At 37.1% G+C, this 25,441-nt stretch overlaps 1 protein-coding gene across 32 annotated transcripts in view; it reads left to right on the top strand.

The window, feature by feature from the left end:
* The window catches only part of GPHN (gephyrin), a 282,202-nt gene that overhangs the window by 231,612 nt on the left and 25,149 nt on the right, over window positions 1-25,441 (top strand). For all 32 annotated transcript variants that reach the window (XM_042047195.1, XM_042047216.1, XM_042047218.1 and 29 more), the window contains 7 exons: window positions 2,737-2,874; window positions 7,363-7,455; window positions 10,469-10,524; window positions 15,466-15,585; window positions 19,714-19,772; window positions 19,981-20,134; window positions 21,944-22,065. In XM_042047195.1, coding sequence (XP_041903129.1) covers window positions 2,737-2,874; window positions 7,363-7,455; window positions 10,469-10,524; window positions 15,466-15,585; window positions 19,714-19,772; window positions 19,981-20,134; window positions 21,944-22,065 — 742 coding nt within the window. The remainder of the gene's footprint in view (window positions 1-2,736; window positions 2,875-7,362; window positions 7,456-10,468; window positions 10,525-15,465; window positions 15,586-19,713; window positions 19,773-19,980; window positions 20,135-21,943; window positions 22,066-25,441) is intronic.

The raw sequence follows: 25,441 nt of genomic DNA, 5'->3' as shown, positions 1-25,441 counted from the left end.
CTAAAATTTGATCCACCCTGTGTGTGTATATATATATGTATAATGACAGGAATAGGAAGTTGTTTTGGTGATAAAAGAGAAGGCTGTCAAGAATTTTCTACCTTATGCAACCAATTGAATTAGCTGCTTCAAAGCCAGAGGATTATTTTGTCATACAAAATGCAGCTTAATGTAAGTAGTTATTTTTAGAGCTATCTGACATTTCACATTAGTGAAAGATAACTTGGTAAAGTCTGAGGAGTTGTTTAATGTCATTTGCTTGTAATTAAAGTACCATTCAGTAATTTTAGAACTTAAAAAAAGTCATTGTTTATCTCTGGGTCTGTTTAAACATGTGATACCTCTAATAGAAGAGTTAGCATTTGTTTGTAGGAAGAAATAGGAGAGAGAGAGGTTAGTAGTTGCACCAGCATCTTTCTTTCTTCATTAAGGTTATTCATGCTAGTGTTAACCTAAAGGGCCTCTATTTTCTTGGCTTTTCTTGCAGAAACAATGAGTGTTACTTTTGGTGTTGGAAAAAAGATGTCAGAATTTAGGGAATTTTATCTATTTTCCAAAAAATCTATGTTGGAGAATGTATTTCTCAGAAGATTTTAACAGAACCTTAGTCTTAAGCAAATGACTTGCATTAGGGACAGACTTGCGAATCTGAAGGTTGTTCTCTGGGGACCATTCAAAGCATTCAAAACAGTGAATTCTGTCACTTTTTAAGGGTTGAAGAGGAGAAATGTGAGTTTTTGAAGTAGCTAACTGAGTTTTAAGTGACAGTGAAACTACTGGTAGTAGCAGTAAAAACAGCTAGTGGCAATACCATAAAGGTTGTTTACTGCCACACAATTCCCTCAGCTTTCATTGCTGTGATATATTTTTTCTTAGCATCTTCCTTCATATTTTCCAACTTAAAACAAAACATCAGGAAAATGATTTTTGCATATATTGTGTGGAATCTGCTGGGCCTGCAGGAATGACAGTGCTGCTAAAGCAGGGTTTCTCTATGCAGAGGTGGGTATGGGAAGTTTGTATTTCACAAATGCTTTCGTTTTCCTCTTTAATTGTGTTGTTAACAAAAAACAGGCATAATAACTGGAAATGTAAGCTTGCTAAAGAGATCCCTGTTGTTAAAACCAGGAATGCAGTTTTTCCATTAGTTACACTTTCCTCTTAAAATAGTTTAGTTTGGATCATTTCTCCCTAGTTTGCTTATGAGAAAGCTAGGTTTAAGAGTGCACAAAGTCTTAATGTAGTTAGAAAATGTCTCATCAGTTGTTTCTCTCTTCCTCAGAATGTCAACTGCTATCTTAAGGAAAGGAATTAAGTCAATTAAAAATTATTTGTGCTTGACAGATTCACAGTGCCTGCTTTTATCATCCTGTTACCTTCTAAATACGCACAAAGAGATTGTTCAAAAAATTTCTTCCAGAATCATTCCTGGAAGAATTAGGTGGGCAGTTTTACTTGTCTCTACTTCTTCCTCTGAAAGATAGTTACTGTGTTAATAGCAAAAATAATTAGTGAACAATCTCTCACATAAAAAGGCAAGCATGTGTTAGTGCTGAACAAGTTTTTTATATACAGATTAATTAAGAAGCCTTGTCTTCTGAAGGAAGGACTTAGACTCCATGATTGTTGTGCTATTTTTTACTTACTTTTAATTAGAAGACTACACTTAAAGCAATAATCTGGTTTTTTTGCAGAATCTGGAGGCAGATGTGCAACAACAAATTAGATATTTATGTAGTGACTGCAAAGCAAAATCATGTCAATAAAAATTAGTTTCTATTATTTGTTAATGCTTTCTGTATTGTGTTACTTAGGAATATCATTACATATCACATATAGAACATCATCTACTTTGGCTCTCATAAATACCTTCTTGTTCTAGGTAAATCCTTTCAAGATACTCTGCAGTTGTAATTGTCTTCATCTTTTGGTTTTTATCTGTTACTCTTGTTTATGTATTCCTGCAATAGTTCTCTCTTCAGTTGCTTATCTTCACTTTCAAAATCCTTCAAAGCTTGTTGTCCCCTTGTTTAATCTCTCAGTAAGTATCATGGATTCAAACATGCTGTTGGCTTCATTTTCAAACAACTTCTGTCATATTTTCTCCCTACCTGTCCCTCACACTTGGGAAAAGTAAGCTTTCCTTAAGTTGTCCTACTGCCTTCACTCTAATCATACATTTAAACAACACTTTGCTATGGTGACAACAAAATCTTGTCAATTGGTAGGATGCCCACTAGCCGGAGACACTGTCTGCTGTCTTGACTGCCCAGTGGTTTAATTGTGCTCTATCTTCCTTTTGAACCTTTTGACTCCCATCTCACTCTTGGATTGTAGGTTCACTGGCACGCTTTATCTGTGTATGGCACAGAGCATGTTGAGATGTTTGTGCAGAACAGAATGGAGTGAATTGTCCTGGGTTCATAGAACTGAGTTAGTCTCAGAGTATCATCATCAGTGTAAAATACTGCATCACCTTGAAGGGTTTCTAGTTTAGATTAACCAATCTTTTCATGTTCATCAAGACTTCTGGTATGTTCTTGATTATAAATAAGAATATACACTCTCTTGATTCTAGTTGAATACAGTGTCTGACATGAAAGCTCAGTAGTGATAACTAACTAATTTAATTTGCTCCAAAGTGCCATATTAGTTTCAGTAAAATCGTTTAAATGAACATCACTACCTGAATCTGCTCATTGTAGCACACATAAACTTGCTTCTTTCTCATTGCAGGTCACAGTGCTGTTGACATTACCAAGGTAGCGAGAAGACATCGCATGTCTCCATTCCCATTGACATCTATGGACAAGGCCTTCATCACAGTTCTGGAGATGACCCCAGTGCTTGGAACAGAAATCATCAATTACAGAGGTATTTTAAGTTGGATTCTTCGTGAGCATCAAGGCTAGGCATTATCTGGGAGATTGTTCTTGATACATAACAAAACTATGACAGGAAATACGCTGAAAAGTGAACCTAAAGTAGGTAGGGAAGCAGAAACCTCCTCCAGGGGTTCTTCCAGATTGTCCAAAAGTAAGGTGGTGAGCAAAGAGATTGTGGAACTGTAAACCTCAAGAGGCAAAAACATTTAGGACATTGGTGTGCTACAGACAGCAGAGAGATATCAATGGTTTCTGAATGGAATATTCTGTCTTCTGGCTTGGAATTTCAAAGTTTTCATGCTCTTTGCCAAATCTTTGTGCTACCAGAAGCCTTCAAGATGTCTTCATACTGACATACCGATTTAGCAGACTATATGTAATATCACACTTGTGCATTTAGTGACTCCAAGCAGAGTTCAGTGCTCCCCTGTGCCTTGGCAGCACAGTTTCTGAGAAGATGCTCCATATCCTCCATTCAGAACAGCACCAATACTGGATCAACAAGGAATATGCATAATACACCCTGCACTTTCATAATGGTGTGCAGATTAGAAGAAGGCATTAAGGCATAAATGCCTAAGCATAACTATTGTGCCTTTTTGGGTAGCTGTCAGTTAAATGTCTTCGCTAAGACAGCCCTTTGTGAACAATATGATGAGCTGCAGGGTTGGGTACATTCAGTCCAAATAAATGCTATGTATGCAACACTGAATTCCTGAAATAAAGGATGAAAGACTGGCATCTGCCTCCCTGAAAAATAAGCACATCATATATTTATTTTGGTATGTCAGATACAGTTATGGTACTGCAGGATTATGATTCTTCTTTGCATAAAAGAAGTTTTGATTCTAATTCCAGAACATATGTATTGTTATTCCTGGCACTCTTATTCTTTCAAAAATAATGAACTGAGTCTGCTGAGTCACCATAGTTTTGACTCTCTTCCCTCTCACCCAAAACACAAGTGTTAGATCCATGGTAACATTAATAGAGACAGATTCTTGATTTAATGTTCACATAATTGTACCAACAATTCCTTCATATTTTTGCACTGTAGTGCAAAATTTTGTCTTGCAATTTATTTTTAAAGTAGTATACACTTATTTTAGCACTGTAAGATTTCCAAGTATGTAGTATGAAATTTCAGGATTGAGCCTATAAGAGACAGCCTTAAGGACATGTCTGTGTCTGCGATACTGCAAATTCAATTCTCTTAATCTACAGATACAAATATCAAGATGGAAATGCACTTTCAGAACTTCTGAAGTGATCATCATAATGTTATAGACATACATAGGATTGTTTTGTATAGGCATATGTGTGTGTGTGCACATGTATGTGTTTGATAAAAGATGTTAATTTTGAAGAATGCAATTCATTAAAAACCAGTTTTTCATGTAGCTACAGGTTTATTTATTTTTCTGTTCACATACATCTAATTTCAGAAAATAATAAGAAGTAGTCCTGGAGGTCTGAAACTGGATTCAGAAAAGCACTATCGTGCTGTGTCTGTTTTCTTTGTGAGTTTGTGTCTTGATTTAACACTGAGCTTCTGAAAACTATCTTTCAGGAGTACAGTTTCTCCCTAAGGAAAGTGGAATGTGTAAAATTCTAGGAGTGCTAATTGCCTAATTAATTTAACCTGATTTAGTTACACTACTAAACATATTTCATAGCATTCATCCTGATAAATAAAGCTGCTGAATGTTATTCTGTACAGATACCCAGTACAGTCCTGATTTTATTCTTGATTAAGTCAAGGTATACTGTATCACAGATCTATCTATTCTCTCCTAACATGAGGGAGAGGATTATTAAAGTTATCTTTTGAAACATGTCTTTCATGCTGGTGTGTTGCTCAGTGACTGTATAGGTTATTTAACCTCTTTCATATTTAAAAAACAGAAATGTCATAAACCAAAAGCATCTGAAGCATGGTTCTCACCTGCCATCATCGATATCTTGCATGAAGCCCCCAATTAGCCTTTTATTCCAAATAAATGAGGTTACCTGAATATAGCTCTGTGGGCACATAAGGTTAAGTTTTTAGACAACATGATTATGATTATTCTTCTGAAACTAAGAAGAGGCAGCGGTTTAATTGATAATAAAATTGTAATGCAGAAGCAATCTACATTTTATGGGCTGAAGCCCGAGAACAGCACATTTATTTTGGTCTAGTCCAAGAGCCTAAGTGAATGTTTTGATAGCATTGACTTTTCATGTCATGCTGAAGTGCTACCAGGGCAATATTTACAAAATCCATCACCTCCTAGTACAAGATCTGCCTTATTGCTGTGCCCCAGAGAAATCAAAGTTCTTCACAGAACTGTACCAGTTTCACCACCTAAGCTTAGCAAATACCCACATTTGAAAAGTGACTTTAATAATTTTCCATTTTGTGTTAGAAGGCTGTGAGCTTCACAAGGGACAGTTTGATGACATTAAAATAATTCAGAACATCTTTCTGAATTACAATTAATCAAAATAAGGTCAAACTGTATTTTTAGGATAATTTCTTAAATAAGAGAGAGTATAAAGGTACTCAAGATTGTCCTCTAGTTGCTGACTTGCTTCATTTTAAATGCCTAAGGCTACTTCAACAAACAATTCTTACCTTTTTCTTCTTATAATGAAACTCATTCCCATTACTGGCTAGCCATTTATTCCTTTCAAATATTGCATGGCAGTATGCCAAGAACATACTGTTCAACTTTGCTCTAATTGGTGTGATTTTGCATGCAGACACAAAGCAGAAGGAAGGCACAACTTGCCTGCTAAAATTAGAAGTATCACTTTTGTATGAGATTCTATGTATCTGTGAACAAAGGATGTTTTTACTAGGCCTTTGATAGCTGCCTTTTCTGTGCTATAATTTAAATGTATGTGTCTGCATTCCTTTACTCAGTATAAGTGTACAAGCTTTTGTGAGCTTTCTAATGACTTCTGTATTGTGTATCACAGGCACTGATACACAGGTTTGCACGGGTGAATTAATGGCCATCACAAAAGTGCTTTTCTAGTTGCTTTAATGGGTTTCAGCAGCATTTTCATGGCAATGGTTATTTCAGCAATGCAGCATGAATATTGACTTCAGGCTCAAAGTTGATACATATGGATATGAGTACAATGATGTTGTAGTTATGATAATTAATTGCTAACTAAATCCCTTTGAGTTAATAAGCAAAATATAATTTTCATTATAATACCACTTCATTGGAGCTGAACATTTTCAAATCGAGTAGGTGCACTTTTTAACAAAACCTGTCCATTTAGTGTGTGGCACTAGCTCTTCTGCCTTCCCTGGGAATCCAGAACCATACTGATTTCCCTGTCTGTAAAATAAGAAACACACTTTATGCACTTTTCTTTTTTGGCACATCTCAAAGATCATAATCTCTAAAGTACATATCCATGCAAATTCTCCTGGCAGAAATAATCCTGCATCCTCTCACTCCGTCATTCTTTCAGCTGGATGTTGCCTTCCTGTGCCACAGTGCACCGTAGGGGCAGTGGCTTCTATTATGAGCAGGGCTTCCCTTCTTCTACTTAGGCATACTGGAATCAAGCCGATCTCAGTAGTTCTGACCCATGTGTCCCTTCCCAGTATATCTAATCACACATGTAATAAATCTGCTTTCCCTCTCACACCGTATCAAGGGGTAAGTTACATGTTTTCCACTCTGTTCTATATCATACTAAAAAAAAGCTCTTGCTGGTGCCATAAATGTATCAGCCACTTGACTGAGGGAGAAGTAATTCATATTAGTCTCTACAGGGAGGCTGAGACAAATTACAGCTCATCAGTCATAGTTGCTAAGTGTAGAGAAAGAGTATGTTTGAAACAGCTATTAAAATATTTAGAACTATAACAGTGTAAATTTACATAAATAATTCTGTCACTTATGTGCACTCACCTTCCATTAAGCAGAAATGCTCTCAGTGATTAGGTGAAGCTAATCTATTGCAAAACTTCTTTGTCAATTTATGAAAACTTGTCCATCGTTGCCATTCTCAATTCATCACCTCTCACCTTTTGTGCACAGGATTCACTTTTGAAAAGTCATTTTAAAAGTTTTTAAAAAAGAAGTTTAATAGAAATTCAAATAAAGGAAAATAAAGAAAATACATATGTTTAAGAGATGTTAGGGGGAAAAATTGTCCTGAAGAAACAAATACTTGTTTTTCTGTCTGATCCTTAATCAGAGCTATCACCTTTGGGTTTGGGTACTTGGTATTCAAATCTATTGTGAGCAATTTCACTATAACCAGGAGCACAGACTTCAACAAATCCTTTATCACTACTTTCAGACTCCATTCTTTTTTCCTTTATGTAGAGTCAAAAATCAAAAGCTGGAGAGATCTCTATGTCCCATACACATACATTTCACCTCTTGGGAGCGCACTGTTGTTAACTTCGTTTCCCCCTTTCACTCACTGTAATGACACAGAGCATCGTCTTTTCTTTTTTCTCTAGATGGAATGGGCCGAGTCCTTGCTCAAGATGTATATGCAAAAGATAATCTGCCACCATTTCCAGCATCAGTAAAAGACGGTTACGCTGTCAGAGGTAAACACTCTCTTTGTGGACATGAAGTACAGTGTCTACCACTTTGTAGCATGTTAATTCATCTGGTTTGGATCCATCAGGGGTTATTTTGGTTTAGATTTGATACAGATCATTGCTGAGGTCACAATTATATAAAATGCAACTGTCTTGAAGGAAGGCCATAAAGCTGAGCTCAGATCTTTTAAGTGGATACATGTGTACACAAGCAAATGTGCATCCAGGTGTGCTCCTAGATGTGGATCTCTGTTCCTCATGTGTTTCTTGGAAACATTTAAAATTCAGGAAAATAACAGAACATCTTTTTCTGAATTACAGATTCATCTTCTATTCCTCTGTTGTAGATTTAATGAGGATTTTCTTACATATCTTGTTACAGATAATAATTGTTACAGATACTGATTGCATCAGAGAATTTTCAAAAAACTTACCGGAATGTTCTCTTACAGACACATCTCAAAAGAAGAGGTTCTTACTTTAAAAATATTGCTGCTGACATATATAAATAAAATTAGTTGTATGATTTTATTCATTGCAAGCAACGAATGTGGTTTCCCAAGAGACCTGAATTCATACTCTGCGTTGCCAGTAGGTGCTGTATCATTTTGAGCCAGTTGCTTCTCTGTGCAGCAGTTTTTCCCTTTGTAAAGTAAGAACAATGATGCTCACCTCATATATCTATGAAGGAAATTTAAAATATACAGAATTGAACATTATACTAGTAGTGATTTAATTCTGGTAGTGGTTGAATCATCACAAGACCATGTTGAAACTTGTACGCAATAGCTAACTTTCTTCTAGGGACATTAAAATATCTTTTTTGTTACTGGCAGCTGAAACCATGGCAAGCAACTGCCCATGAAATAGACTGTCTGCAGACTCATGCAATGGATGTAATCTAGTAGCTTCCCCATAGATTTGATATAAAAATAAAATTTCAGGTCTACAAGATGAGTGTGTGTGAGAGACAGGCAGACCAAAATGACTAGTAATAGCAGCAAGGGAGTGCATATGTAGCCAGAGAAATACAGGTAATGTAACACTGAGAAAAGCTAAGAGGGTGAGCTCTGAGTAGAATGCTGAGTGACAAGGGCCTTGGGATCAAGCCAGTGCTGTCTTGCAACCTGATTGCTGCAGGGTAAGGCAAAGCACGAGTACAATTTCAGTAAACATGCAGAATGAGCAGAGTGATCATGAAGTACAGCAACTTCTGTCAGAACCAATACACAAACCCTCATTTTGGTGGTGGATTCAAGTAGAGTAACACTGAGATATTTGAATGCATCCAGAGAAGGATACTAAAGCTGGTGAAAGGGCTGGAAGGAATGTCCTATGAGGAGTGGCTAAGGACTTTGGGTTTGCCTTGTTTGAAGAAAAGGAGGTTGAGAGGTGACCTCATGGCTCTCTACAGCTCCCTGTAGCGGTGAAGGGCACAGGTTGTCCAGCAACATTATGTGTGGAAATGGTTCAAAGCTGTGCCAGGGAAGGTTTAGATTTGACATTAGGAAATATTTCTTTGCCAGGAGGGTGGGCAGACACTGAAACAGACTTCCTAGAGAGTGGGTTGATGCCCCAAGCCTGTGTGTCAAAGACTTTTGGACAATGCCTTTAATAATTTTCTTTACATTTAGGTCCGCCCTGAATTCATCAGGCAGTTCTATTCTCCTCTATTGTTTTTGTTCTAATCTTATTGTTCTTGTGAACCTGTTGTCTTTGGATATGAGGAAAAAAAGCTTTTAGGCAGAGATAATATTGACTACATTAATGGATACTTCTTAAGCAAAGTTAAAGATAAGCTTTCAGTGGCATAAAATGTCTGCCCAAACCCCTGTCTTTTTCTCATTTTATATCAGTTGTACATCATCTATAAACTTTGTCTCCATATTATTATTAGTGAGGGAATAAAATCTAATTCAGTAGCATTTTATCAGGTTTAAAATAATTTAGCTATTAGGGGTTTCTTTCTCTTCTTTTGCTGGATCATCCAAGCGCATTTTTTTCAGTGAAGGTCTGATAACTGTTTTCAGTAGTATTACATACATTATTCAAGCATATCTTAAATAGTTGAAGAGTCCATTTCTACTTTGTTATTTTAGCGTTTGCTCTAAAGCTCATAGATTAGTCTGTTTGATAGGCTTTTAAAGTTAAGTTAATTATTAGTCTTCAAACGTGACTAAGTACCATAGATAATGATCTGCAAAGCTGCAGCCAGTGCATGAGTACAAATGTGGTAAATCATTATAGACTGAATGGGCATCCTTCCTGAAAGCAGTTATTCTCTATACAAGGTTACCTAGGTGGATATTAAGGGTGCCTGAAGTAAAACAGAAGTTATTAAGATAAAGGTTGTCACTGATTAGACTTCATCTCTAGGAAATCAACTTTTGACAGCTACAGATTTAAAATTAATAATAACACATATTTATATGTGATCATTCAAGCCTAGTTTGTTTGAGCATGCTTGGCAGCATGACTGCTGTGCTTGGAAAGGCAGAGTTGCTTGTTGTTCATACATGCTTTACACCATGGTAAGGCCTATAATACCACTAATGCAACTTGCTGAAAACCTTTGACGCAGGCAGGAGTTTAAATTTCATTAGTAATTGTGCCTTTGTTGTCCCTGTAAAAATGCAGATTTACTAAATTGGAAGTCCTGAAGACTTGTTAAATCAGTGACCTCTGACTCTTAATTTTCAGTATTGCAATACTGTCATGAACACTCTTAAATCTTTGTTATTAGTGTAATTCCTCCTAGTCTTCATTCACATGACCTCATACTGCCCAGAACTTTTCAGTTAAAAATACTCTGTTCTCTAGAACCTGTGTTTTTGAAAATAATAAACACATCTCAAAAGGACCTAAAAAGTAAAATGTTTGCAGAACTTCTATAACCTTAGTCATGATGACACTGCAGAACTGAACAGTAGATCATCTTTGCTCTTCTCCTGTTCTTAATTTACAATGCCATAATTTGTTTTGGTTCAGCCTTTACCATTTGTGTTGTCCCTCTTAACAGCTGCTGATGGCCCAGGAGATCGATTCATCATAGGGGAATCCCAGGCTGGTGAGCAGGTGAGCACAATTTCTTTTCTTTTTTTTTAATGTATTTTTCTTCTGTAAGATTTTGCTTTGCATTTTTACAAGCCTTGCTAGTGCTTCAAAATTCAATAGTCTTGGATGTGGTGTGAAGTAGGACACAGCTGTACTGACCCTCCTCATATGTGCCTTGGGATGTGATTTCAGAAAGTGAGGTAGTACAGTTATATAAGGAACTAACAAGGATATCCCAAAATACTTCAGTGCATTGTGCTGACATGTCTGATAGGAGTGCATACAGTAACCTTCTGCCCTGGTACAATGTTGGAGGACGTGAAATTTCTCATGGTGCAACCATTCATAAGCAGAGAAAAGCATGATTTATCCCCCCTCTTGCTGACAGATTTTTAAAGTATGCCAGCCCAATAACTGTTTTTGTAAGATGCTTCCATTTTTCACACTGATACCTGCAAAATGAAGTGTAAGAATTTTGTATGAAGCCTTTAAAGATAGGTAATGATCAAAACAATCTTGAGGAAGCCTGTTTGAGGCTGGTTTGTGAGAAGAGTGTTTGTGCACCTTTAGTAGATACATGGATTGATTTTAAAAGCAAGTTGAGGCATGACCCATTTGTGACCTGCTGTGCTCTATAAATATTCACTAATAGATACATTTTGTGATTTGCTCTCAAATTCAAGAGTGTATTTCATGAAATTTCTGTACTAATACTGGGGTACTGGGAAAAAAAATCAGTTATGTTCCACTGCTGTTACTGTGTCCATTTAATCATACCTGCCAGCTCTGTTCGGGAGAGCATGAATTAATCCAAAATGTTTCTCCAGCTATTTAAAGTCCTGATTTGTAATTCTATGTATTTTATGTGAAATGATGGAGAAAAGGAATAAGTAACAGGCAAAACAAGGAATTGATAAGTTTTAGTGAGGATTTTATAGGATGTCCATTTTGAGTGCTGAACACAAAAGCCCAAGTAAAATTGACGTATTTCAAAAGTCATATCAGGTTTTAGAAGTATTACCAGTTGCAGGATTATTCCATTTTTTTTAAATGGACTTGAACTGCCTCTGAATGTGTAATAGACATTTAATTTGGCTAATCATGATAGATAGGGAGAACTGTGAAAATTGGTTTTGCTTTAGGTCCCATCCAGCATCATGAATTATACTTTGGTGTAATAGATACCTTCTCAGTACTGAGACTCATGTGAACTTAGATTAATGGATCTGTTGCACAAAACATGTAAAATTACTTTAAAGTCTAAAAAAAAAAGCAAACTGATGAATTCAGCAGTTTTTTAACCTGCCTTGTATTTTTAGCCCTTCTGACTGCATTTTTAAGCATTGGTCCAGAATCTAAAGTACTAACAACTATTTTTACAGCCCTTTTTATGATCACTATAAAATATCAAGAGCCAGCAGAGCAACCCGATGAATTATCACTCCTATCACATTCCCCTGTCATCAGTATTATCATTTTGCTAGTTAAATATCACAGCAAAGTGTTGCTTAAAAGCAGTACTGTTGAAGTTGTCTGTAATGGGGAGTACTTCCCATTAGAGGTCTGAAGTGTTTCAGTGTCCTAATCAGTTCAGCAAGTTTGTAGAAAAGATGAAAGGGCAAATGGAAGCCTCCTTCCCTCCGACAAAGTTCAAGAGCTCAGAAATGTCTCTCTACAGGGACAGTCTGTCCTCCCAGATTACTGGGAATAGGAAGGCTCTCTGGCAAGGAACAAAAATTGGGTGGGGGGGAGGCATGCAGAGAGAGACTATTTCTGAAAATACCAGTGGCAAGTTAGAAAAACAAGACTGTTGACCTCAGAATAATTGGTCAAAGTTTTTTTCTGGGGCAAACACATCTTCAGGTTCATCTCCTTCCCAAGAAATTATTTATAGCCTTGGAAGGCTCCTCAGTCTCATTTCACCCTTCAGTCACTCTCAGCAGCAACATTCTGCTTTTCATGTTACAGACCAATTAACAGAATGATTCACAACAGGGAGTTCAAAACAGATTTAGATTTGGCTCCTCCTGTAGGGAAAAAGGTTGTGTAAATGCTAGTAGCAAGGAAGAAGATGCAGGGAGGCCGTACAGCCAAGTTGGACATTTCTGTATCAATTTTTAATTTGTGTATTTTCTGATTTCCATCTCCAGATGGTCATGTTTATGTCAACCCTTTTTTTATTGTATATCAGGGAAGGCTTTCAGACACTACCCTGTTTTGGGAAGGTTAGGGCACACTTGAGATTACTGGTCATGAGCCATCCACAGTGGCCTGTGTGTGAAACACTTAACCATAGGAAAAATGGCTTTCCTTCTGTAGATTTACATAGTCAGACCATAGCATTTCCTGCAAGACTTTCTAAAGGGGTTTGTAAGAGGCACTATGACTAACCAGCTACAATATAGGATGAAAAGCAGACATTTTCCACTATTCCATTAACTTGTGCCTTTTTACAGAAAGGTGCGTGGATCATTCTAAATCACAGGAGAGGTGTAATCATGTGCAGGAGAAAATTGCCTGAGATACGGGCTGTGCTTAGTAGATTATTTCTGGGGTTTATTCAGTGACTAAAATTGAGTAGATTATCAGTAATTAAGGCAAAGGACAGAAACCAGTATTCCCCCATTGCAGGTAAAAGTGAGATCTCAAAGGCCTCTAAAAGAGCTGCTGTGGAATTTTTGTACATTAATACATTTTCTGAGAAGCAGTCATTTCTTTATCTTCATAGTCTCTGTCATAGAGGTACACAGCCCTGGAGATTCACAAATGAATCTGGTGGTTGACTTTTCTTCATAAAGTTAATCTGATCAAATTCTCAGCAGACAAAAAGGAAATTAAATGTAAGAGCAACATAACCAGTTCTAAAAGCAGCTGTTATTGTATCATAAATTTGTTTAAATGTATCACATCATTGCATCTCAAAAAATTCACTCATCTAACAATAAACTCCAAAAACATGGTCAGTTACAGCACGTTTCATCACCATAGACTCTGACTTGTGGCAGTGGTAGACATTTTGTGTTCTTTGTCGTGCTTTTTAAATGGGAGAAATTTTTTATGCAATACATTTTTCCTCTGAAAATTGTCACTTGAGTCAGCAATACTTAGTAAGTTCGAAACAATATTACCTATTTGTAATGTACCTTTAGATTATATCTACAATGGTATGCAAAATACATAATCCAAGGCATAAGTTTTGCCTTTTGTAACATTTCTTTTCATAAAAATCAAAATTACACACTAGATAGCATTCTTTTCCCTTTTAAGCTGCTTTAATATAAATGGCAGTATCTCTGCTATCCATCCACAGTTCCTTGAATAGTCTGTGGTAAGGAACAAATGCCATTTTCTTAAAAATATTATTTTTATGTCATCTGGTTTAGATACCTAGGTTAGGATAACATGAATCTTGTCCTAAAAACACACTAACCGTGACATATGGCAAGTGTGGGGTTTTAAAGTTTATATTAGCATTTTATTTATGTTCTTCTCTGAGGATATTAGATTTCCATTACCTGTAGAAAAGGGTCAAGATTCAGTCAGTTCCAGGCTCAGTTGTTTCATGGGATATGTAGGTGGCTGTAGTACTGTGATAAACCAGGTAAAAACCATTCCCAGCCTCTTCCTAGGGCTTCTGTCCCAATGAATAGCCTTTGAAATACACACATTTCAAAGTAAGACTCACCTTTCAGAGGTTATGACAGCGCTGGAGTAGAAGAATAGGCGAGGCAAACAGCTTTATACAGCTGAAGTGCTGACCACTGCTGTGGAGTTTGGTAGTCTTTGTCAACCTCCTGACCAAAGTCATGGAGTAAATGCCTGCTGGGCAGGAGCAGGTAACAGCACCTGGGCAGTACTGCCTGCGGGCCTGTGGGTTGCTGTCAAATATGTGCTAATCACAGTTTGAGAAGTATTGGATGTATTCCAGCGCTGCATATGGAATATAGAGTCAATCTGCACACGAATTTTACGTGTGACACGTACAGAATATGCTGCTCTGATCACAGCTGTGTAGATCTGTGTGTAGCACATGTTCACTACTAACAGTAAAGCCTAAATAAGCCGGACTTACTGCAGTGCCATGGGGAGCCAGCAATGAAATCTCAGTCATCATATCAGCTTCTTTTAGTTCCATTTTTTTAGGAATATTTTCTTTAGTTATTTATTTCTTAGGTAGTTATGGTCAAATTATGGTTTTACCCTGGATTTTGACAAATGTTTATTAAAATAGTCTTCCTGGTGAGAAATGTTATTAAAACCATGTCATTTGTTTTATCATGTTGTTCTGATGTTTTTATATTCTTTGTATTGCTTCTGCTGAAACTTTTTAATGTCCTGTGACTTTATAGAATTGTAGAATATTATCAATTTTAGGCTATTCTAAATTGACCCTCACAAAGATAGATATTCTCTGTGAACTAGTATTGAGCCGTCTCTCAGTATTAGGAAATCTGCTTAAAAATTAAGCAGTTGGTTACATTACTATTATATATTGGTTTTCCATATATAGTGTGCTGGTGAAATAAAACAGAACAAAAATCCAACCAAAGCAAAGCAATTTCAGCCCTGGCGACCAGAGTATTCTGCAAAAATATTTATGTACTGAGGACTGCCAGATTTTTGCTCATGGAAGTTTCCAGAAGGTCACCATCTAACAGTTAAATTTCTAAGCCAGTTATTTTTCTGTGCCAAGTATTCTTCTGAGTATCAGTATATTTCTTCTTCTGAAAGTTGTTCATGTGATAGAAATACAAGGAGATAAAACTGAAGCCATATGTGGCCATATAAATAAAGCCAGTGTGAATTGGAGTTTATTGTACCTGTTGATATCACTCACAGTACATCAAGAGTAGTGCTGCAAATAAGAATTCTGGTCTTTCAGGTAGATTACTTGCATAAAGTTCAAGTGGTTTGAAATTTTTATTTCAAAAGTAGATTAGTTTCTGGTTTTTTATTTTTCAGCCAACTCAGACTGTGATGCCTGGTCAGGTAATGCGTGTTACAACCGGTGCTCCAATTCCGTGTGGTGCTGATGCAGTGGTGCAAGTGGAAGATACAGAGCTCATCAGGGAATCAGATGATGTGAGTCACAATTTAAAAAACTCATTTTTCTTTTGTGTGCAGCAGAAAATGGCACATGATACAACCCTGTAAATATGAAAGACAGTCATACAGAAAAGCTCTTCAGTAATCTCAGAAGTTTGAGGTTTTTTGCATCAGTTCCTAGTGGCAATTCTCACTTTTTCAGGCTGTGTTAACAGTACCACAGACCTTCCTGTTCTGACTGATTTTTCATCAAAATTGTTGAATGCTGACTCTAAAATACTTGGGAGCATGATTTGAGTGGAAGGCAAATGCCTCCTGGAAATCCATGCCTACAGTCCAATTTGAATGCCTACTGTACTGTATTCACATTTTAAAATACAGGCTAGTGGAAATCTCACCAAGTAAGAAGGGGGAAAGTTTTCTTAAATTACATATTGATCTCAGAATAATACATTGAATTACTGCTGATGTAATTAAAGCTGAATATGATTTCCTGTGGGAAAGTGAACTGTTTTAAGTGCTACAAAATCCATGGGATGACATGGGTTCTTTTAAACTGTTCTATGAAGAGGGTTCTGTATTATCAGAGCTGATCTTGTTTCAGCAAAGGTGAATTTGGTGGATTTTGGAGAATACATCTTGTACGAATACCTTCCAATGAATCTGTTTAGAAAAAGAGGTTTTGTTATGAAACAGGGGAAGTAAATGCTTCCCAAATTTTTTTAAACTACAACTAAGAATTTAAAAGACCTTTGTGCTTCTTTAAAATGAGAACATTACTGAATTTAAGACCTCTGAAAACCAGGAAATGGTTACGGTGCATATTCCCCCAGAATGTAGACATAGCCCTGGTTTTGAACAGATTTTCCAGCCTACCTGTAAATCATACTGGTGCAGTACCTTACAGATGCTGCAAATATGAACATAGAAAGAAAACTCATTAAAAAACACAGAAAAAATATGAATACTGTAGTAGTAATTCATTATGCACAGTTGTCTCAACATAGTGAAATGTGCTTTTTATGAAGCAGAGGAGCTCTCTCTAGACAACTTTATTCCAAAGAGTCCATCTTAAACTTCTTTTATGTTCAGAGAATTGCTTCTGAATCCCAGCTGTGATTTCAGGGCACTATCATCATGTTTGCTGTCATCTGAGAGACTTAAGGCAAGAAGATACGTCTCTTATTGACACAACTTCCAAGTTCAGCTTTGGAATGAACTATGTGTATGGTTCTGTGCTCAAATCAGCCTTTGCTCTACTGCTGCTGTTCTGACAAGCTGTTCCACTTCACTACAGCTCAGTGTCAGCACAGTGATTGCAGCTGGGGTGTAAGAGATGAATTCTAGTGTTCAACACTGATAAAGACAGCAAAGACTGAAACACACTCTAGGGATTCTTTCTCATGCCTTATTAAATGCATAGATTTTTACATCTAATGAACTCAGCAAGCTGTCTAGGCTGTCCTTCAGAGGACAGAGGAATTACTGAAATTATCCATCCTGCTTTGAGGTTACAGATGTATATGTATAGATTTTATCTTCCTGCGAAATACACCATTGCCTTCACTGCTTGTTAATCGCTCCATTAGCCTTACTGAGCAAGTTTTTTGTGGCCATTGCCCACCTCATCATGAGAGGACTATCACATTGCAGAGCAACACACATGGAAGCCTTTTATTTTTCTACTTCTTCTTTGGATGACTCTGCCCTGCCTTCCACTTTTTACATGCATGCTCTCCTCTGCATGTGAGAACAGGTTATTTGGCTATGTGCTTAAACTCTGAATATTTTCACGAATGGTCAGCCACCTTCAACTCCTTTTTCTTGCCTGTAAGTATGAGGTAGGACTCTTTAGTTTCTGCTTGTCTTTGAATAAACTGCTCTATGAATCCTGTTGATAATAATTAGTATAATTTAATTAATATGTTAATTTTTTTCTCCTTTTCATGTCTGGGTGGCTACGTATTTCAAAATTTTTTTTTTTTTTTAGTGTTAAGAACTCCTTAAGGAGCCCCTTCAGGGCTGGGATTTAACTGAAGTGAAATCTTTAACATCTGAAAAATGTTCTTCTGGAAAGAGATTACTTTTCAAAGGAACTCATTCCTTGAGTTCTAGTTGCGGTACCAGTATTTAAATTTCATAGCAAACATTCCCCAAATGACCTTAGAAACCATAGGCCTGAAAGGAATTATGTCTATACATCAGGAAGAAAAATTCTCATCAGCTTGCCAAATGCACATTCATTAGGAAACATGTCCACACCTTTTTCATTTTGAGTTTTTATGTCACCTTGTAGGAGAAAGGAGCCCAGTGTGATCAACCAAAACAAGAGTTAGATCCTGCCTCAAGCCCAAGCATCAGTGTATCAGCATGGATGCCAACTGTTCACAGCCACCAAAGCCACTCAGATATAGTTCAAAATGTATTAATACACAGCAAGAATGCTGCCTGACACACACCAAATGAAAGATGTTCTCAGCATAATGCCATACCTCCCTGCAAGCCCCTCTAGCCACCTTGAATTATGTTGTATTCCTTAAGCATTCTGGGATATCCATCAGTTCCACAGACATCAATCTCTGTATACCACCATGTTGTCCATAGTCACACTTTCCACGGTGCCTTCTAAACCTGGGATTGCTGAGTTCCTCAAAAGCCTTTTTTTTTAGTTATTTCCCCTAATCCAGCAGTCCTAGATAGGACCTTTTATATTAATCAAACGTGTCATTCCCTCTCCTCTTGTTTCTCTTAAAATCTTCTATCCATCTTTAAATGTTATCAAAGATATGGAAATTTCAAACCTTCATGACTGAACAACCATTGCCAGAGTGTCATAAAAATAAAGTAATTATGGGACTAACCATTGCCCCAAATTTTTATTGCTAGACTCAAGTGTCTTTTACAGCCTCAGGTGGCAATAAGGGGCAAAAGGCCATTCTGGGCACCAGCACAGCCAATTTGATCGCTCACAGCCAAAAATTGTCTCTTATACAAAAAGGGTAAGTACAAAAGAGACAGAGTTTGCAATAAAAGCTTCTGAAAAGCATATGAAAATACTGGGATGAAGTAAGAAATTTTTTTGTTAGTAATTTTTTGGTTTTCAGGGGTTTAAATTCTCACAGTAGGTAAACAGAATCATAATCTCTTATAACACATTCATTAGCTTTAACTTTGGGCCCTTAAGTTTAGACCATTTAGTTTGAACTCAGAAACTGAGGCCCATATCACCTTTATGAAAAAAATCCCATTGTCCTATACAATGCTTCTGGTTTTGTAAAAATTCCAAATAACACTGACCTGCCTTGTTTTTCTTGTAATATTAGTGTCTGATTTATAACTTCGAGGTATTTAAATATGAAGCACTACATGACAATGTAAAAACAAAATTTGTTTCAGTCTAAGTTTAGATTTAGTGCTACTGACAGGCTGGCACTATCTCAAAGATGACTGTATATATCATCAACCCATTTGTAGGGCTTAAAATTAAATATTAACAATACAGGTTATGTGCCTTTTATTGGCATTGAATGAATCACCAAACCATTGACATTCTGAGCAAGGAAATGCATCAGACTTTTCAGGCCATTGTCTCTTGTTCACAGTAAATAAACAAGATGAATGAGCCCCTTTCTGATTCGTACAAGGCTCTCAAGTAGGAGTATCCAGTACAGGAATCTATATGAAAATCCTGAAACAGCTGCAGCATATAGCTTCTTCCCACCTTTCTGCTAATGTAGTGGCCTACTGTCTGCCAGCCTAATGGTCTTTTTGAAGTGCCATCTTTGAAATGGTTTGGGCAGATCAAGTTGGTTGAGAGGAGTAGAAAGAATCCACTCAGTATACCAGATCAACAGATTGTAACACAGGAAAGCTGTAGAAACACGGGTATCATTAAAAAAAAAATAGGAAGCTAAAACTACGTATTCAGTGCTGGTCCTCCCCTGGTGAGCTCGTCATGAAGAACATTTCTTAAAATGCTGTTCAGTTTTAGCACACATTATGTTACAACCTTGACAAACAAATCAGGAGAACAATATGGTGCTTAAACCATAATGTCTCAGTGTAATGAGTGCTATAAGCTGTGTAGACTTCTGAGAAATTAAACATTAATTTTCTTTGAATAGCTCAGCTGACCATATGTGATGTCCTTGTGTTTGTTCCTAGGGCACTGAAGAACTAGAGGTTCGAATTCTGGTGCAAGCTCGACCAGGCCAAGATATCAGGTCTGTATTTATTAAATATCTCTGTAAGGAACAGAAGGGCTGATGATTTTTAAAGTAATTTTTTAATCATGAGTAGTACTGACATTTTGACAGTCTAACTAAGGAGTGTCCTTGGACACTCCTAACCTGGAGCAGGACCAATCAAGGAAAGGTACTTCGAATCTCATTCTGTTTCTCTGTCATGTTGTTTTTCTGTCCTGACTTTCAGACCCATAGGACATGACATTAAAAGAGGTGAATGTGTGCTGGCTAAAGGAACCCACATGGGTCCGTCTGAGATTGGTCTCTTAGCAACTGTTGGAGTAACGGAAGTAGAAGTTAACAAGTTTCCAGTGGTTGCAGTAATGTCAACAGGGAATGAGGTAAGAAACATTTGTTTAGAATTCTAGCCTGAAATACTACATTTTTTTGAGGCAGTATTTTGGATAGTGACTTCCACCCTATTCCCAAGCAGACTCGCTTTTTGAACTGCAACTCGTGCTGACATGAGCTATTTTTGTGAGGGATCAACCCATAATCATCTGCTTGTGTTTTCTCCCTTAGGGGCTTTCTCACAGGTGTCACATTATCTTTGCCAAAATTTTGGTAATGTATCCAACTATGTGCCAGTTGCTTTCCTCCTGCCAGTCATGACTGAAGAGTAATTTCTTTTAAGCAACACTCCTCTATAGCTATAATACAAATGGCAGACAAGCTGTCTTTGAAAACTGAATAGTACTACCAAATGCCTTGCTGCAGTATTGTGCCTCAATGTTCTTTCTCATAGTAGCACACGTTGAAATGCAGACACTCTCATGTTGGTAGAACGGCAGGCCAGCTTTATAATTGTTTTAACTACATCAGAAAAATCAGGTTTAAGATTAACTTAATTTACTAATTTTATATATGTTGTGTGTTGACCCAGGCCAGCAACTGTGTCCTCTCACTTCTTCCAGCAGCAGGACATAGAAAGAATAGGAAGAGCAAAACCTAAAGAACATGTGGGTTGAGATAAAGTCAGCTTGAAGTTTAAAGACAGCATGAAGTTTTGACTGTCCTTTAAGACAAACTTTCTGAAATCCAGCCACAAACATTAACTCAATAGCTGTATTTCATACAGCTTGAATATGTTCAATTTTGAAAACTTTTAATAGGTTGAATTTTGTCATCTGGTGTACAGAATCTTACCAGATTTCATAGCATAAACAGGGTGTGGCAAGCAGGAACCATACCACTAACTGAAGAATAAATCCGTAGAGCTATAAGGATTATAGATGGTGATTTTCCTGATTAGTAACTTCCATATGATTAAAGATTCTTGCATGTCATTAAAGGGTCCTTTACTGATGTAGACATTCTCTTTTGTAAAATGTCAAAGAGATCCTGTACAGTGGGTTTCTTAAATGTCCTATGAAAGTCTTCACAGAAACAGAGTTGCAAGCCAAAGCATGAAGTTTACCCATGCTCCATTTTTCATTATTCTTACCTTACTACCTAATGCTGTGATTTTGACAGATATAGTCTTACTAGTAGTATTATTATTTACGTCCTGTCAATACTGTATTGTCCCTCTGTGTCCTACATAAGAATTTCTAATATATATAAAACATACATTTACATATGTATGTTTTGTAGTTTCACTTCCAAAATACATAACACATGTGAGGTAATTGCAACGATATACTATCTTGAGAGAAAGCTTTTCATCCAAAACAGTAATTGATACAACAACTAAGCATAAGGCTTCGGTCTATTATTCCAATGCAGATCGTTGTATTTAAAAGACATCTTTATTGGTAGGCAGACAATGAACTTCAAAATGTCCATTAATACCTTTAAATCTGGTTAACAACATCAATGAGATTTCCTTAAAACCATTTAAAGAGGAACAATAATGTGAAAACTTAAAAGTTTTTGTTTTGATTGGTAATGTCTGAGATTAGAAGCCACATACTCATAAGGGGTAAGAATATTTTGCAGACATGAACCAATAGAAACAAACTAAACAACACAAAGGACTGGACTAAACAAGCACATTACAGATCTTATTAATTTAAATTCACTAAATCACTTTATACGTGTTTCAGGATATGTGTCTAAAAATATCCTGTCCAACCCAAAGAAAAAAATTCTCACTTGTGTAAAGCACAGTATTCCAAGGAGACTGACTGAGAGTGTTTCTGGTTTTATAGCTGCTGAATCCTGAGGATGACCTCTTGCCAGGAAAGATTCGGGACAGTAACCGTTCAACTCTCCTAGCTACAATCCAAGAACATGGCTATCCAACAATCAATTTGGGAATTGTGGGTGATAAGTAAGTACCACATGTTAGTAAAGATGTCACTTCATATTCATGCGATGCACTTTATGGCATCCATGGGAAAAAGAAATAACAGAGAAAATGTCACTCATTACAAGTGTCACAGTGTTGTGACAAAGCACATCTTGGAGAAAGTATTTCACCCTTTTCATTAGAGCAAGAAATAAGTCTATCCTAATATTAGGACAAATATTTTGAAAAAAATTTTGTTTAATTTGTTTTGCATTCTGTTTGTTGAAAGAGATCATCCATTTACTGTTGCAAATTGAATTTATTGCTGCAGTATCCTTCCAAGCACTATACTTAAAACACATAAGGGGAGACAGTTCTACAGCAACTATACTTTTTTCTGGTCAAAAAAAGGGAGAAGGGAAGTTTCTCTCAGAGTTTGTTTTCCATGCCAAAATTAATTTAGAGTATAAAATTTTGTCATATTTTGAGTAATTGCCTTTTGAGGAAGGCCCCACTGCTGCATATTGCTCAACATTTCCAGAAATATGTGGAAGAATTTTTTTTTTTTTAACTTTACTGGTCTTTACTTTGATTGCCACAGAGTAGCACCCTGTTGATCAGTCTTTCTGTTCATCTGACAGCAATCACTACTTGTTTCCCAGTGGTAGTGAAGTGACATCTCTTGAGAGCTCTAGGATAAGTGATTGAAGTGTTCTGCTTTTTGTCCTTCGCAAGACTGTGCGGTGACTGCCATCCATGGCTTGCGTTTCTCAGCATAACCTATTTCCTCAATTTATGGAGACCCAGAGGCTTTGAACAGACTTTCTTGCTTTGCAGTTTGGGTAGAAAACCAACTGACAGATTTGGTTTGACAGGGTGTTGTCCAGGTTATCCTAGTGGGTAGTTAAAAAAAAAAAAAAATCCGAGATGACAGGGTCCCAGTCGGGGACTAAAAGGGAATCCAACCAGGTTACTGTAAGGGAACAGGCATTTCAAACCCAGTCTTCCGTAAAGCAGTATTCAATATAAAACATCACTAGCTTGACAGAAACTATATGAATGGACCAACCACTGCATGGTTTTACAATAATTAAACCAACCTGCATGGTGGCTGCAGGAAACACAGTTGAATTTGAAGTACTCATACAGGGAATGTGACATCCCAGTTGTGATCTTAGAGAAGGCAAACCCTTCTGGATACTCTCACTGCATCCAGGTATCCCTTTTTGCTTCTCTAGCCTAGCAAAACACCACTGCAGTTCCAAATAGCAATAAATATCAAGCCCTCCTGCCCATGAATGCTTCCAGTTTCAGGTGGTGATGTCATACAAAGTCTAAATTCATGAGACTGTTCTTTCCAGGAATAGTATCTAAACGTTCTGGATGGCTAGAGTTCTCTATATTATACGGACCTTTTTAAACTTTAAAACAAAGTAGCAATGTTTTCAAATAAATCTATTATATCCAGAGATCAGGTTCTAGATTTGAGTAGCTAAAAAAAAAGAAAACAGCCACAAAAAGTCTCTCAGCTCCTGAGAGTCATCTCTGTGTAGAGGGGATTGGCAGGGGTTTCCTTCAGCAAAATACTGTAGGTGGAACTTTTTACCACCTGCAGGACCAAAAGTAACAGCGACTGTTATCAACATTATTGTCAATGACAGCTTACATCCTGTCATTACCAGTGTGTTCATCCAACAGAAAAGATGCTTTCCCTGGTATTCCCCTCTGGAAAAACAAGAGTGTAAAGCTTGTTTGTTCTTTATGGTCTTGTCCGAATGAAATAGGTATAGTCTCAACTTTGCTGTAAAGTCAATGCTTAGGAGAGTTTAACTTAAGGTCATTTTGCAGAGCTATAGCTAGGTACTCCATTGCCTTCAGGAATTGTTTCTGTGACCTCCTAGGCATGGAGAGTCTGGGAAGATAAATAATCTTGAAAGCTCTCAATAATAAATGGCAAACAACTTTAGAATCATAGATTGATTTAGGTTGGAAAAGACCTTTAGGATCATCAAGTCCAACCAGCATTTCCAAGTCCACAACTAAACCATGTCCCTAGGTGCCATGTCTACATGTCTTTTAAATACCTTCAGGGATGGAAACTCCATCACTTCCCTGGGCAGCCTGTTCCAATGCTGGATGACCCTTTCAGTGACGAAATTTTTCCTAATACCCAATCTAAACCTCCCACGCTGCAACTTGAGGCATTTCCTCTCATCTTGTCACAAGTTACTTGGGAGAAGAGGCTGACCCACACCTGGCTACACCCTCCTTTCAGGTGGTTGTAGAGAGTGATAAGGTCTCCCCTGAGCCTCCTTTTCTCCAGGCTGAACAATTCCAGCTCCCTCAGGCACTTGTCATCAGATGTGTGCCCCAGACCCTTCAACAGCTTCACTGCTCTTCTTTGGAATGTCTTTCTTGTGGGGAGATGTGAGGCCCAAGAGAACTTTTTACTTTCCTATATCTTTTACAAACATATTTTGTGGCCCTTTTTTACTTGTCAGATGCTAGCTGAACACCAGGTAGCAAACAAATGTATCAGTCTAAGGAAGTGCCTGCAGCTTTGCTTTCAGTTATGAGAGAGGTTGATTCTTTTGAATCTTCACTATTAAAATAATCTCAGAATCTTGAGATAGTATTACCCCAGCAAAGGTAGTAAGAGTTCTTTTTAAATGTTTGGTTTCCTGCTTTTTTTTCTTGTTTCATGCTACCAAAGCAGCTTCTGCAGAGGTAGTTATTTTAGCCTCATAGAAAAGAAATAATGAGCCTCCAATTGCAGAGTGTACTTTGCAGTAAGTTTTGAAAGAATAATTCAGTACTGTTGACTTAGCTAAAAATCTTCTGCACCAGATACCAGGATTCAGTCTTAGCAAGTCTTCTGCTGTTCTTCCACACTCACATGCCCAATCTGTATCTTTGCAGCAAAATGCATCTGCAGTTCTCTTTCACTCAAAGGGAAAATCTGATTGTGTAAATCAGTTTGATAAGAAGTATGGTGTGATTTCATTACATAATAAAGCTACTAACAGTGTAGCCCATATGAATATTTCAGTACATGACTGATTTGATGGAGTACCATGGCACTTGAACAAGGAGACTTACCAGAAAGATGTTACAAAGGGTATGATTTTGACACTTTAGTTAGCATGTTTATAGAAGAGAGGAACAAGCCTTCAGTGTATTTTATGGTTTACTGAAGTTAAACCATAGATTGTGTTTGTGTGTGCTCATGTATATGTGCATTTTGTATGTATAATATGTATCCAGACATTGAAAAACAGAAAGATTTTATATGCCTGCAATATCTATTGGTGTAGTAAAAATACTGGCAAACATACTTTTCAGAAGGAAAAATTAAAAACTTGTACTTTTTTTTTATTGTGTCATGGTAACATATTTCTTCCTTCCCGTACTTTAGATT

The sequence above is a fragment of the Corvus kubaryi genome, unplaced genomic scaffold (genome assembly GCF_017639235.1).
Source record: "Corvus kubaryi isolate FWS band 111438036 unplaced genomic scaffold, C.kubaryi_AGA036_p1.0 66, whole genome shotgun sequence".
NCBI lineage: Eukaryota > Metazoa > Chordata > Aves > Passeriformes > Corvidae > Corvus > Corvus kubaryi.
The sequence above is the reverse complement of the archived record's forward strand: the minus strand, read 5'-3'. Positions and strand labels throughout refer to the sequence as shown.